At 40.4% G+C, this 16,485-nt stretch overlaps 1 protein-coding gene across 1 annotated transcript in view; it reads right to left on the minus strand.

Annotated features, from left to right (window-relative positions):
- The window catches only part of DACH2 (dachshund family transcription factor 2), a gene marked incomplete at both ends in the record, with an annotated part of 268,379 nt that overhangs the window by 115,685 nt on the left and 136,209 nt on the right, over positions 1-16,485 (minus strand). The window contains one exon of the mRNA XM_081336628.1: positions 9,955-10,026. Coding sequence (XP_081192754.1) covers positions 9,955-10,026 — 72 coding nt within the window. The remainder of the gene's footprint in view (positions 1-9,954; positions 10,027-16,485) is intronic.

Here is a 16,485-nt window from a genome sequence, read left to right on the forward strand (position 1 = left end):
CATATCTATCTATCTATCTATCTATCTATCTATCTATCTGTCTGTCTGTCTGTCTGTCTGTCTGTCTGTCTGTCTGTCTGTCTGTCTATCAATCTATCAATCTATATCTCTAATCTGTATCTCCCTCTATCTTATATCTAATCTAACTATATCTATCTATCTATCTATCTATTTATCATCTCTCTCTCTCTCTCTCTCTCTATATATATATATATATATATATATATATATATATTTAATCTATATAATCTATATCTATCTATATCTATATCTATATCTATATCTATATCTATATCTATATCTAAGCTCTCTCTCTCATCACTCAGCAGACAGATGATGGAGAAGTCAACTTCACCATTGATTAATAAAATGTGCAGATGTGAGATTATTTGCAAAGGTCATATAAGCAATTCTGAGACCTCAGAAGGGAAGGGGCAGACTTTAAATGGAATTAATTCAAATACTCCTTGGACTTGTATGCTGTATTTAGTTCTACTGAACAATCTCTGCAAATATTGATTGCCAAGTTAAACTGGATGATAAGCAGGAAATGCAGCCTGACTTTCTTTTTTCGTTACCTTGAGAGAGGTTGCTAATCAAACTCTGATCATGGCTCTTAACATATACAATTTTGAAATATGTTAGGCCTACATATGATTGACTGTATTTGAGCAAAACTCATATGGGGCCGTTTTAAATTTTAATTGTATCCTTTTGCAAATGACCACCTTTTATTTAATAACCATTAGCCCAGATTGGATACACTATCTTTAAATGGTGCACTAAGGGCTACACTCTCAAAAAGAATGGGAAAGACCAAGGCGAAACATTAAATTTGATTTACGTTTAATTATAATTAAATATAGTTCGTATGGTTTGCCTGCAGTCATGTATTTAATTATATCTTCCTGCCACCAAGTTAAACGCTACAAAATATTAACAACCTTTGATGAACTGTGGGGCCAAATCACACTTCAATCAGAGCTTTCAGGAGTGAATTGTGGCCCTTGAATCTCAGCTACAGATCTAGATGTAATGAAAACTAATTATTTTAGTTTTTCTAAAATAATTTTCTCTTCTATTCCTATTAGTAACAAAAGCACAATGCATGTAGTCTGTAAAAACCCTTTTTCCAAGAATGATCATAAGGTCATCTTTACATATAGAATAGAATAACAGAGTTGGAAGGGACCTTGGAGGTCTTCTAGTCCAACCCCCTGCTCAGGCAGGAAACTCTATACCAGGCATGTCACATGTCACACGACGTATCGCGACTTTTTCCCCATTGCCGGCAATGGGGTGGGCGCAGTTTTGACATGACGCATCTGGCCCGTGGGCTGGCAGTTTGAAGTACCTGCCAATCTCTTCTTGAAAACTTCCAGTGTTGGAGCATTCACCGCTTCTGGAGGCAGGTTGTTCCACTGGTTAATTGTCCTCACTGTCAGTAAATTCCTCCTTAGTTCTAGGTTGCTTCTCTCTTTGGTTAGTTTCCATCTGTTGCTTCTTGTCCTGCCTTCAGGTGCTTTGGAGAATAGCTTGACTCCCTCTTCTTTGTGGCAGCCCCTGGGAGATTGGAAGACTGCTATCATGTCCCCCCTCGTCCTTCTCTTCATTAAACTAGACATACCCAATTCCAGCAATCGTTCCTTATATGTTTTAGCCTCCAGTCCCCTAATCATCTTTGTTGTTCTTCTCTGTACTCTTTCTAGAGTCCCAGCATCTTTTTTACATCGTGGTGACCAAAATTGGATGCTGGATTCCAACTGTGGCCTTACCAAAGCATTGTAAAGTGGTATTAACATTTCACACTGCAGCTGCCAAAAAATATAATTCCGCCTACCTTTGTTAGATACAGTAAATGATGTCATTGCAATAGGGACATTTTGTCCAAGAGACAAAGGTATGGAAACGTCCTGGAAAAGCATACTCTACGTCTTCTCCATCCAACGAAGCAAATACAGGTAGTCCTTGACTTATGGTCAAAATTTCTATTGTTAAGTAAGGTGGTTGCTAATTCAGCTGAAGCCGATTTTATGACTTTTTCCATGGTTGTTAACCAAAGCACTGCAATTGTAAAGTGAATTGCATAGTATTTAAGGGAATTTGGGTTCCGCCATTGACTTTATTTGTTGGAAACTGGCTGGGAAGTTTGCAAATGGTGATTGCATGATTCTGTGACAGTGAAATGTGGGGTCCTTGGTGCCCTCTGAGCTCGCTTGTTGTTTTTTTTCCAGACGTTTCATTACTCAACTAGATAACATCATCAGTGGTAATCCTAGAATTTGTTATCTCCCTCCTCCCTCCTCCAATCCACATACAAACATACCCCCCCTCCTTCTAGCACTGATGTTACCTAGTTAGGATAATGAAACATCTGGAAGAAAACAAGCAAGTTCAGAAAGCACCAAGCACCCCACATTTCAATCCTGAGCTACAAATATTCTCCTTCATTGGGAGAGTGAAATTGTTATAAATTCTTGCAAGTTGCCAAGCACCCAATCACAGGGCTGTAGGATAGGGCAATGGTCCTAAATATGAGGACCGACTATAAGTCTTTTTCAATAACTGCAAATGGTTGCTGAACAAATGGTTGCAAGTTGACAACTACCTGTAGGAATAAAGAGGTTTAGAGATACAACGAAGTAAATTCATCCTTACAGAATATCTATTGGAAACAGACTACAAGATTCACCTCTTTGGTAATTTCACTTCCTTTATTTTCCATAACGTTTAAAAGCGATTCAACATCAAACCGGAGCCCTAATGACTTGCCAAACCCTGTTTCAATCAAAGCCGTTGTTTAAGTTATAAGACATCATCTCAGCCAGTGCATTTGAAAGCAATTAGCAGTTTCTTTTAATCTATGCATTTTTTTTAAAAAAAGTTAGAAAGCCGATTATTCATTTGAAAATCCATGCGAGAGGGAACAAAAATTGTTCCCAGGTTCCAGGGCTGTATTTTGAAATTTGTTTATTTTATGAGGAGGAGGAGGATTGCTTTGCAGACCTGATGTCAGAAACTTTTAAAGGTGTTTGTGTGGGACACAAGATTATTTGTAGAGAAAAACCTCGACTAATGAAGACATTCTGTACTTGGAGGAGGAAGAAGAGAATATATGGACAATTTTATTTGTCATGGTTTATCCACTCATATATTCTGCGTCTCTGAAAACACTATAATGCTGAACTCTTCTTGGGTTACAATAAACTCAAATGATAAACAGTATCAGGTAATTAAATAACACATTGAGTTCTTGTGTTAGAAGGCTGACTGTCAAATGTCCTTTCATTGGTATGAAGGTGAAATATCTAGAATCTGGACCATAAAAAGCTTTCTCCTTTTTTTTTAATCAAGAGAGGGAATGTTTAAATAGAACAGGCAGATGTGGATGTTTGATGGTGTTAGAGGTATCATTGCAGGATGTAACCTGTTCCCAGTAAAGCTGCCTTTTGCAACTGACTGAAGGTGAATTTGTCAATGCCGATAATTACTGTACCAATAAAAGGAGAATATTTGTAGCTCGGGGTTGAAATGAGGAGGCCCTCGGTGCTCTCCGAACCTGGTGGTTTTCTTCCAGATGTTTCAGCTAGGTAACATCAGTGCTAGTCTTATTTCTATTATTATGAGTTTTAATTCTTTCTCAGGGCACAAAGAAAAAATATCTGCTGTGAACTCCACGTAGGCATCAGGAAGGGCATCCAGCCAGTAAATGCTCAGCTCCATCCAGTTGCCTCAACTCTGCCCCAAATTAAGGGACTACAGAGTTGTAAAAAGGGAGTTTTTAAAATTGTTTTAATTTTTTTATAGGCTTTTAATGTTTGTAAGCCACCCAGTGCCACCTTCAGGCTACATAGGTGGCAAAGAAGTCTAACAAATAAGTAAATAAACAAGCCCCAACACCAACACCATCTTTCAAGAATTTGCAACCTCCCCTTCTGTTCAATGAAAACCAGTCCTGGTGGAACGTCCATTCAGAAAATGTCAAATAATATTTTCAAGGGTACCTACATTGCAAGAGTAGTAAATAACAACACTAATACTGCCACTACTATTACTACTACTAATAATAATGCCTCTTCCATTGTCAGCATGACCATAATGTAAGCCTAATTACCACCAGCATTAGAAGCAGCTTGTGGTTTTATATTACATTGAGGTAAATTACACTAGAATTAGTGTGGATTACTTTTATCAAATAGGGAATAAGCTGTTAATTAACTCCCTGCTGAAGCAATCTCTTTCAGAGCTTGCAACTGTTATTAGCTCTAGATTAAACTGTTGAATTAATTTCCCACTTACTTACTATTTCAAGAGGGTTTTTTTAAAAAAAAAATCTACCTGGCAGCAGCTTTAATGAGAAATTGTATTAGTGAACATAAATTGTCCCGACCACCCCCTCCCTTACGTTTTGGTGGGAAGAGTAAACAGTTTATAATAATGTTTATGCAGTCATTTTGTCTGAGCAAATAAATGTGTGCACACACTCACAGTTTTTAGTTAGCCCACGGATATCAATATATTAAACCTGAGATTATATTAACAGATTTCAGAGAAAACAAACAGGTAATTCCCCGTTTAAAGTTGTTTGCAAATAGAAAAGCTACCTTGATGAGATTTTTATGTTGAAGATGGAGAGATCCAGCCCTTTCACTCAGGCCTCACCTCACTAAACCTAGGAATCTGCAAATCAAATATCTTGATTGTTTTTCATTTAAACAGTCCCCAAGAGCTGCTTGCCATTTTTTTTAAAAAAAGTATTCTTCTGTAAAACAGATTCCTATTTTTTTTCCTATTTTCAGAAGATGATGCTGATTTGGAGGTGGTTTCTTCTAAATAGCTCTAGAAGAGGGATTTCTTGAAATGTTGTTGAGAATGCAATTTATTTTTTGGAGTGATTGAGGGTGCTTCTTCCCATTATCTGCGGTTCTCTGAGATTTATATCAAGCCAAGCACAGGAAGAAATTGTCGTCTCATTTTTTTCCAATAACGGGAACATTAATTTAGGAAGGAAGCTTGATTGTCAATGCTCCAGCAGGTCAAAACTTCTTGGTAACCTACAAAATCACCAGATTTGTTGCAATGGCTAGCAAGTTATACGTTCCCTGTTTGTACAAGGTGACAATGAGAAGCAGGGTGAAAGATATGGACTCTGAAGAGTTGGATCCTTGTTTATAGGTTGTCTTGCAGAATGCATCTTAATTTCGACCGCTTGTACATCAAGATATTTTGGGGTTGTTTTTTTGTTCCTGTTTTGTGACGTTGGCTTTTAATCCCAGGCCTTTTGGACATAGAGCAGGGCTCTTCAAACTTGGCTGAGCAATTCTGGGAGTTGAAGTCCACAAGTCATAAAAGGGCCAAGTTTGAAGACCCCTGACATAGAGAATAGATTGATGGTCCTCACACTCCTAAGGTCCTCCCCGAGATGGCATAAAAGTGTGAAAAAGTAGGGAGGCTGCAAAATTTCTGGTTGAGATGATCTTACAGGGAAAGGAATAAAGCTGCGTCCGATTGTTTGATCCTCCTCTGAAAAGTGGAAGAATGTTTATGACGAAACCGATTAAAATACAACATGCCACTGATCTTTCAATTACTTTTAGCTTCTGTTTATAAAGATTCAGCTATTCGTGCAAAGCTAAAAAATAATAATAGCAGAAAAATAGCAGGATCCAAAGATGAAAAAAAGATGAAAAAACAGCAGCCTCTCTCGTAAGTGACTTAGCTTTATAGCCTTTTAAACAGAAAACTTATTTTCAAAAATAATAAGGCTTAAAATAAAAAGGTAAAGGTAAAGGTTCCCCCGCACATGCATGCTAGTCGTTTCCGACTCTAGGGGCCGGTGCTCATCTCCGTTTCAAAGCCGAAGAGCCAGCGCTTGTCCGAGGACGTCTCCGTGGTCATGTGGCCGGCATGACTAGACGCCAAAGGCGCACGGAACGCTGTTACCTTCCCACCGGAGCGGTCCCTGTTTTTCTACTTGCATTTTTATGTGCTTTCGAACTGCTAGGTTGGCAGAAGCTGGGACGAGTAGCAGGCGCTCACTCTGTTAAATAAGGCTTAAAATACATCTCCCCAAATCCCAAATGACTGGCTCTTTCTCCCTCCCCCCTTTCAAATTATTCTTTTACTATAATTTCAATAGTCTACTCTTTCTCAAAGATTCAGATGGCTTTTTATTTTTCTCGGGAGGAAATTAAAAGATTATAGAAGCACCATCAAGAAAAAGTAAAAAGAAACTAGCCAAATATCTAGTTTCTTTTTTTTTTTTACCCTTGAACCGAGTACACGGGACATGTTCAACTTTTTTTCTGCCAAGTTCACAACTGAGACGTATTTTTTTTGACCGTCGTGACCATGTTCATTCTACCATCCGCTAACCGCTAATCCAGATGAGCCAGATGTGAGGATTATGTAAACATCCATCTTTTTTCATAGGTTAAGCTGCTCTATAGCCACTTCTATTCTCCCTCTTTGCCCTGCTAACTTTGGGCCATCTAATCATGCAGATATTTCAGTATGAAACTTAGGAATAGTTAAGAAGAGTGTTGGGATACTTATAGGAAAGATGAGAGGGAGGGAGGAGATGCTCTCCCCACTTTAATTTGTACTATTTGATAAACATTCCATAGAAATTTATGTCTATTACTTCTATTAGGTGTAAGCTTCGCTTACAAATGGTGGCTAAGAGTTTCTGGTTAGCGGGTCATTTTGTGTCGTCCGTTTTATCGACTGTACTTTTATCGGTCAATGACCGAAATAAAATTCTGTCTGCCAAACTGAATAATATTTCAGGATTTTCATGGCAGGTACAACAAGATCACTGAAGGCTGACAAGAGTTGGGAGTCACCTGAAATGTGGAACACTTTCTATTTCTTTAGGACGCTGAGCTTGTCGATCAGAAGGTCGGCAGTTTGGCGGGTCGATTCCCGAGTGCCGCGTAACAGAGTGAGCGCCTGTTACTTGTCCCAGCTTCTGCCAACCTAGCAGTTTGAAAGCACGTAAAAATGCAAGTAGAAAAATAGGGACCACTACGGTGGGAAGGTAACAGCGTTCTGTGCGCCTTTGGCATCCAGTCATGCCGGCCACAGGACCATGAAGACGTCCTCGGACAAGCGTTGGCTCTTTGGCTTTGAAACGGAGAAGAGTACTGGCCCCTAGAGTTGGAAATGACTAACATGCATGTGCGGGAGAACCTTTACCTTTACCTTCTATTTCTTTTTTCCTTTATCTGTGTTTACATACTTATTTATTGCTAATAAAGCATGCAGATCTTTCATTCTTTCCATGTATCGGTCCATCTCCCTAGATTGGATCTTAAACCTGACAGGACATGATGGAAATGCAGACAGTCCTTGGCCATCTGTCATTTAGTGACTGTTCGAAGTTACAAGGGCACTGGAAAAAGTGTCTTATGACCATTTTTCACTTATAACAAGGGCAACATCTTCATGGTCATATGATCAGAATTTGGCTGCTTGGCAACTGGTTCATATTTATGACGGTTGCCGTGTCCCGGGGTCATGTGATCACCTTTTGCGACCTTCTGACTAAGCAATGTTCAATGGGGAAGCCAGATTCACTTTATGCAACCATATTTCTAACTTAACAACTGTGGCAAGAAAGGTCGTAAAATGGGGCTAAACTCACTCAACAAATGTCTCAGTTAGCAAGAGTAATTTTGAACTCAACTGTGGTTGTAAATCGAGGACTACCTGTAGCCTATTTCAATAACTCGAGCAACTTTGTGAGTATCTATAATAAGTCTTCCTATATCTACATCACCTTTGAAGAGCACAATTTGAGATTAATTGATCATAAAAGCTGCGTTTTCTAGCAGGGATACAAGGAAGGGATGCGCAAGTCTCGAATCTGTTTCTCAGCTATTTCAAACAAATCCTAGCACATTCATATAGCATATTATGCCTTGGTTGGCTTAACCAATGTTTACTGAATAAACCACAAATGACTGAGATTACAAAATCAAGAAACCACAAACTAAGCCTGTTTTACGAACCCAGCGAATGACAGCTCACCTTCAGAGTTGTAGAAAACTAGAGGGATCTTCAATTGTGGACACTTGACTGGCTAATTGCTGCCAATAAGCAATGATCGATATAATCTTTTCACCCTGAATCAATATCCTTGCCTTGGTTATGGCAGGCAAGATAACGGCACGGCTCTTACGTGAAGGCCCTAACGGTATCCTAAATCAAAATAAGTTAGAAGTGTATGGTAGTTCCTCAATTTACAACTATTCATTTAGTAACCATTCGAAGTAACAACAGCACTGGAAAAAGAGGCCAATTCTCAGTTGAGTAACGTTGACCACAGTTGACCCTTGTTGATTATTATTAACCAATTTTGACCTCTGCTGAACAATGTTGACCTCTGTTGACTTTCATTGACTGCAGTTGAGTACAGCTGATCTATGTTGACCACTGTTGATCACCTTTGACCTCCTTTCATGACTGTTGACCAATAATGACCAATGTTGACCAACGTCGACCTCCATCCTGCAGCATCTCCACAGACAAGTGATAAAAATTTGTATGCTTGACAGCAGAATGCGCAAACCTGCCGCGGCCAACTCGCCCCAGGACCATTCAACAATTCAATTTAATTATTTAAAATAACGTAAAAAAACAATTATTTTAATTTTTGCCATTCAGCATTTCATTTTGTCCCCCCTTTGGCATCCTTTCTTTAATGATTCTCTTCCATCATTTCTACGATAACAGTGTAATTCTTGTCCCACGGCGAGTTGGCCATGGTGAGTTGTCATGGACCCTGCTTGGGGTGCTTTCCAATGATGGTTGGCAGTATTGAAAAGTGAATTTTAATGAAGTGGTATTAAGCTTATTTCGATCCTTTGGTCTATTTTGTTTTAATCTCATGCTGATCACCCTTCTCCAATGACGAGTTGGCCATGGTGAGTTGCCCTAGACCTGTTTGACAGCCAGCATGCCCTGATGACAGTTGCACTGTCCCGAGATCATGTGATCACCCTTTGTAGCCTTCCCAGCCGAATTCCAACAAACCAAGTCAATGGGGGAAAGTGAGATTCACTTAATAACCACATGATGCACTTCAGAACTGCAGTGATTCGCTTAGCAACTGTGGCAAGAAAGGTCGTAAAACGGAGCACTATTGACTTCAGTAGTGACTTCAGCGTTGCTTAGCAATGGAAATTTTGGGTTTCCTTGTAGCTGTATGTTTTTATTTATTTACTTTCATTTATTTAGAAAATTTATATTCCCACCTACTCGCACGTGGCGAGTCAAGGCGGCTTACACGGATATCAAAACACCATATAAAAAGAAGAAAAAAAATAACCAGAAGAAAAATAAAATAATAACCCCCACCCCGCACCCCAGCGACAACACACAATCAAACTAACCATTTAATGGGCTCCATCCGCTCTGGGTTCAGTACTAGCTCTACTTCTTGGCTGGAAAAATAATTTTAAAAAAACAAAAACCCTTTTCTCTGATTTTAATACACTATCAATTCAATTCACTTCTTCTGAGATTATGACTTTATCCCATGTAAAAATGAACTGGGACCTGGAAAAAATGGGCATTCTTGCTTTTCAATTTAAAAAAAAATCTGGAAATGGGTCCCATAATAATACTGTTCAATATTCTTCCAAAAATAAAGAATTGTCCCTTTGGGCTTTACCTAATGGAAGCCACACTCCCAAGTTGGCTTTCAGAATCGTCCCAATGCGGTTTCCTATGGCCGACCGTAGAAATAAATTCTTCCTCTAAGTCAACTCCAACCGAAAGTAACAAATCAATTCCTCAGAAAATCACACTCAAGGAGATAGACAAGATAGAGGGAGTTTCTGGACGAAAGAATAGCCAATACCAAAACCACATGTTAAATATAGCAAGTGTCTGTTGCAGAGAAAAGAAATGCGTTGTTAAGTCACAAAAGACACAAATAGAAGTAAACACCTTGTATCTGAAGAGTCCTGAGCTCTGCAACCTTTACGTGGGTTTCATCAGGGAAAAACAAAGTTCTTATGTCTGTAAAGAAAAACATTGTTAAAAGCGTTGATATAGTACGAAGTGGGAATATTGTACGTAAGGAATAATGGCTGAGCTGGACCCTATACTGAATTACTAAATAATGCTCTAATGTCTTCATTTATCTTCTGCCATCCATGTGGGTACCCAGTGTCCATTTTCCTGCCTTTTTAGATCCAATTCCCACCACCCAAAGTTGTCTCCACCAACTTTATCAATAAATATATAAGTTATCTAAATTAAAATACTGTATCTCAAATATTGCAAGGCACAACTGTTTTGGTCAGGAGAACAAATGGATCTTCAAAACAAAATGGCATAGTAATAACGTTTCTAACAATGCTAGCAGTAGGTTGTGCAAAGTGAAATAATTAAAATGACCAAGGACCCTTAAAAACAATTATGCACAGGATCGTCACTGGTGTTACATTCACATTGATTAACCTCTCTGTTTGTCAATGGAAAGATATTTAATGTAGTTCAAGCAGAACTGGGTGGGGGGAGGGGAGAGAAATAAATCCAAACATGTACAGTGCCCTTTATCTCTTGATCAATACAGAATGAAATAATAACGGGTGATTCTTCTTGCAAACCTAACCCTGTATTTCAATCTCAAAACATCCTTTTAGCTTGAAACACCTGTTCCAATTTCATCCACTATTGTTCCAGCTACTTGGAAAGTCTATGGAATGCTGGTCAGAGCTGAAAATATCTGTTCTGAATTTGGAAAAGGGCAGTGTGAAACTTAGGAACAGTTAAGAAGAGTGTTGGAATACTTATAGGGAAGATGAATTGGAGGGAGGGAGGGAGGGAGGGAGGGAGGAAGGAAGGAAGGAAGGAAGGAAGGAAGGAAGGAGAATGGGAGGGAGGGAGGGAGGGAGGGAGGGAGGGAGGGAGGGAAGGAAGGAAGGAAGGAAGGAAGGAAGGAAGGAAGGAAGGAAGGAAGGAAGGAAGGAAGGAAGGAAAACCTCAAAGGACATTTCTTCTTAATGCAACAATCATTATGAAAGCAAATCTAATATGGTGACACCTGTTTTATATCCACCCTAGTTTATGTTATGGTTATTTTATACAGGGAAATCTTTAAAAGATCTTGAAAGCTCTCAATGCCTTAAAGGTAAAGGTAAAGGTTCCCCTGCACATGCGTGCTAGTCATTTCCAACTCTAGGGGCTGGTGCTCATCACCGTTTCAAAGCCGAAGAGCCAGCGCTTGTCCAAGGACGTCTCCGTGGTCATGTGGCCGGCATGACAAGACGCCAAAGGCCCACAGAATGCTGTTACCTTCCCACCAGAGTGGTCTTCTCACATGTGAAAGAAGCATGTTCGATTAGGACAAAGTTAGGATCTTCTCTCTGGCCACCCCAGAACTCTGCAACTCCAGGTTTGCAATTTTACTAATTTTAAATTAAATTAAACTTTACAAAGTTCCCGGGGACTTTGTACACCATCCTGTGCTGTTTCCCCCCCAAAAAAACCAGTACAGAGTTCTATATGTTTCATTTCTGTAGAGCAAACTAGAAGGTTCTTCCTTATGGGAAGATGGTCTAGTCTGAATTCTGCAATGTGCAGGAGATTGGATTGATACGATCCATTCATACCTGCCCTGGGCAGAGGGTTGGACTAGAAGACCTCCATGGTCCCTTCCAGCCCTATGGTTCTATGCTTCATTCCTGCACTATGATTCTGTCTGCTAATGTTCTTCATCAAAGTCTTTGTTTTTAGGAAGAAAAAAAACATGCAGTAGTTTCCATAAGCAACACAAAGCTTGGATGCTATCTGCAGCATCTTCCAGCTTTAACATTTTTATTAGGAATTGTGTATTTGTGTGTGTATGTGGGTAATTGTTTCTTCTAAGTGATTTTAGACTTGTACTCCTCCCCCTCCCCCCAACTTTTAAACTCTTTAAACTGTGCATTGATCTCAGAAGTTCTATAAACAGCCCTGAGCAATGCACTGGGCTCAAAAAAAAAAATCGGGATAGAATTTTTTCATATGAATAAATGTTCATTGATCCACCCTGAACAGCAAAAAATTTCTGACAAAACAAGAACTGCCTCTCTCAGCAGCTATTTGTCCCAGATGGATCAGACGTCTTCTTCATATTTTCTAGCCCAAACAGCAGTTATTCCACGGGTTTACAAGGTATGGAGACAAGAACTAAGGTGGCTTCTTCTGTCATCTTAATTATGATTCCCTATTCTTTGGCATCAGGTTCCCATACTGGCCAGCATCAGCAATTGCTCCAACTGATTGTACCCAAGAGAGATTCTTGTGGGGTCCTTGGTGCTCTCTGAGCTTGGTTGTTTTCTTACAGACATTTCACTACTAAACTAGGTAACTTCATCAGTGCTAGATCTTAGCACAACGGTAGCACTGATGATGTTACCTAGTTGGGTAATGAAACATCTGCAAACCACCAAGCTCAGAGAGCATCAAGGACCCTAGTTTTAAACCCTAGCCTAATTTAATGAAGAGAAGGATGAGGGGTGACAGGACAGCAGTGTTCCAATATCTCAGAGGTTGCCACAAAGAAGAGAGTCAAGCTATTCTCCAAAGCACCTGAAGGCAGAACAAGAAGCAACGGATGGAAAATAATCAGGAAGAGAAGCAACCAAGAATAAGGAGAAATTTCCTGACAGTTAGAAGAATTAATTAGTGGAACAAATTGCCTCCAAAAGTTGTGGGTGCTCCAACACTGGAAGTTTTTAAGAAGAGACTGGACAACCATTTGTCTGAAATAGTAGAGGGTTTCCTGCCTGAGCAGGGGGTTGGACTAGAAGACCTCCAAGGTCCCTTTGAACTTTATTATTATTATTATTATTATTATTATTATTATTATTATTATTATTATTATTATTATTATTATTATTATTATTATTATTATTAATTATATTTTATCATCATCATCATTATCATCACCACCACCACCACCCCACAGTCCTCCTCCTTCTTTACCCTGCAAATACCACTCCAACACTGATGATGTTACCTAGTTGGGTAATGAAACATCTGCATGAAAACCACCCAGCTCAGAGAGCACTGCCTAGTCAACCCTAAGCTACAAATGTTCTCTTCTATCAAAGTTATTCTTCTCCAGCCTGTTGGAGAAACCAACTTCCATTTTGTCTTCTTCTTCCACAAGCATCTGATTTGTTATTTTTCCATTTGGACACAATTACAAAAGAGAAATTTCCTATGAAAAATTAGTCCTCATGATTGCTGATCCGCTCTCACAGAACCGCCACACTTTTAAAAAATGAAATAAAAAAATAGCCCCATTGCACTTCCAGGAACACTCTCACCGCTTTTATTTGTACTATTTGATAGACGTTCAAGATAAATTTATTTCTATTACTTCTATTAGGCATAAGCTTTGCTTACAAATGGTGGCTAAGAGTTTCCGGTTAGTTGGATAGTTTTGTGTTGTCCATTTTATCAACTGTACATTTATCGGTCAATGACCGAAATAAAATTCTGTCTGTCAGGTACACGAGATCATTGAAGGCTCGCAAGAGTTGGCAACCACCTGCAATGTGGAACACTGTCCATTTCCTTTTTCCTTTATTTGTATTTAAAAAGGTAAAGGTAAAGGTTCCCCCGCACATGCGTGCTAGTCGTTTCCAACTCTAGGGGCCGGTGCTCATCTCCGTTTCAAAGCCGAAGAGCCAGCGCTTGTCCGAGGACGTCTCCGTGGTCATGTGGCCGGCATGACTAGACGCCAAAGGCGCACGGAACGCTGTTACCTTCCCACCGCAGTGGTCCCTATTTTTCTACTTGCATTTTTACGTGCTTTCGAACTGCTAGGTTGGCAGAAGCTGGGACGAGTAACAGGCGCTCACTCTGCTACGCGGCCCTCGGGATTCGACCCGCCAAACTGCCGACCTTCCGATCGACAAGCTCAGCGTCCTAACCCACTGAGCCACCGCGTCCCTATTTGTATTTACATACTTATTTATTGCTAATCGCCAGCATCTGGATTTTTGCAAGCCTGGTTTTCCTTCCCTCCAACACCCATTTTCCTACTCTTGCTCTTCTCGGCTGCTTCTTCTAGCAATAGCAGAAAAGAAGAAGAAATGCAATGAAAGAAATAAAGCATTTACCACAGTGTGCTACTCTAGCTGAGATATTCCCTCTTTTCAATCGGATCGGCTTTTCTCTCTTTATTCTCCGTGTTCCAAACCACACCAGCTCTTCCCTCCCACCACCCCGAAGAGTAAGTTCTTACTTATGTAGGTCAACTCTACATTGGGATGATGAATAAATCCGCAGTGACAGGTCCTTTGATATTTTAGCATGGTTTCCCACAGATGGAACGCATCCAAAGGCCGGGGTGCTGACCGATTCACATTGGCTAAATAGATCAACTGAAATAAACATAATAAATGCAATCGTAATGAAAGAACGCCCTTTCACGCTAGTTGAAGACTTGACTTATCGGAAGTGGCAGTTCTCAGGGCTCTTAGACGGCGGTTGGCTTTGCCACTTGACCATTGGACGGATTCACTTCAGTGACCAGAAGAGGAAATTTTCTGCCTGATTTCAGGGTAATTTAGTCACCTGCTCCGGGATAACCACAGCCAAGTCAACAGCACTTGGCTAAACACCGAAGGTGTGCGGGGAATCATAGGGCAGAGGTGGGTTGGGGTTTTTTGTTGTTGTTGTTTTTCGCATATGGGAGCTGAAACTATTGAGATGTTAATGACACTGGAACACAGCCCAGGTTTTGGGGGGGGGGTTGTTGTTTTTTTTTTTAACCTATTTTCTTGGTTTAGAAGTCAATGGTTCCATTTGCTCCCTTTAAAAGCTGGTTTTAGGCAGCCATAAGCTAGCAGACTGGAGCCGAAAAAGAGCTCATGTCTTTCGTTTCACAAGGAGAAACATTCCAACCGTGCTTTCTCCAGAACTCAGGAATGGCAGACTCCCACAGAGAGCAGATGCTCCATTTTGTGTAGTCAGCCAAGTTGCACAGGTCCATCTGGCAGGGGCAAACCAGCCAGTTTGAGGAGAGGTGCCTGTGTTAACAGGTATTGCTTAGCCCGTTGGACCCCAGGGACCGGTTCTGTGGAGGGTGTTTTTTCCAAAGACGGGGTGGGGGGTGGGGTGGGGAGGGAAGAAATGTGGTTTCACACGTTGCCTGGATCCCATGGGCGCATGGATGGTGCTATGCTTGTTTGCGCAACCCAGTTTCTGGAGGACCACAGATGGGTGCTGGTCCACAGTCCTACTTATCTATCCACCCTAAATATGAGCAATCTCAGGAGGAAAATATGAAGGGGTCTGGTTTTCTCACAGTTTGTTTCCCCAGTTACGGAGCGGGCAATATGCCTAGATCAAAATTCTCATTATCTTCACGTCTTTGGAGATTCTCAATCATCCAGGTCATGGTTGTCCCAAAGGTGCTTTTCCAATAGACAACTGGGCTTTCTTGAGGTTTTTCCCCCCCCTTAATATATTTCCCTTCTCATCCAAGAAGCTTCTTCAGTTCTGATAGGTCGGAACTGAAGAAGCTTCTTGGATGAGAAGTGAAACGTTTTCAAGGAAAAATATACCAAGAAAGTTCAGCTGCCTGTTGGAAAAGCACATTTGGGTCATTATCTTCACCTAATATAGGGGTGGGCAATTTTCCCAAGGGGTCACAGGAACTATTGTGGAGGGCCATCACCCCACTCCTCACCTCTGCTGCCACTGGCTGGACAGCCAAAAGGCTGGATGTGGCCCATGGGCCATAAAAAGCCTAGGGTTTGCTTTAACAGGATAATGGCAGGGATTATAGCTGCACATCCTATTTAAAACAGAAGAGATCCACAGGACTATCTTAGAAAGAACTTGTGTTTGGCTGCTCTCTTTCTTAATGTCTTTAGTTCCCTCTTTCCACTTTTAAAATCCACAGTACCTTAAGGAAAACTCTGCTAATGGGTTTTCATGCTTTACAATATGTACAGTACAAATATTTCAATAAAAATAGCCCAAGAAAAACTTTTAAGCTTTGTTGGAATCCTGCTAAATGCACTTCATTGAATTTTCTGCTTCCAGTCAAATATTTCAATTTGATTGGTTCTGGGTGATTGGAAAAGTTCTTCAGATATTTATAGTTCAAAGCTCACGTACTCATTTGACAAAAGGAAACGCTGCATGAGATCTTCAGAACTGAGGGAAGTCTTCCCGTTCAACTTCATTCCAGAACGTTCAATTGATCGGTGCCCCTTAGTATAATTACAAAATAATCCATTCAATCCATTGGGGGGAGGGGGGGCAGCAGATCTGGTGAACTGGATCTGCTGGTTCACCATGTGCTAACCATCAGATGTTAAACATTTGAAATAAAATGCATATGAATTTCTCAAGTAGGGGTTGACTGAGGATGGAGACACCCCAACGCAACTAGCTGTTTCTCCAGGAGTTTGGTCCAACAGGTTAGTCAACCTCTGTTGTTGATTGATGGTTATATGCAAATTATGC

This window comes from Vipera berus (genome assembly GCF_964194415.1).
Source record: "Vipera berus genome assembly, chromosome: 11".
Taxonomy (NCBI): Eukaryota; Metazoa; Chordata; class Lepidosauria; order Squamata; family Viperidae; genus Vipera; species Vipera berus.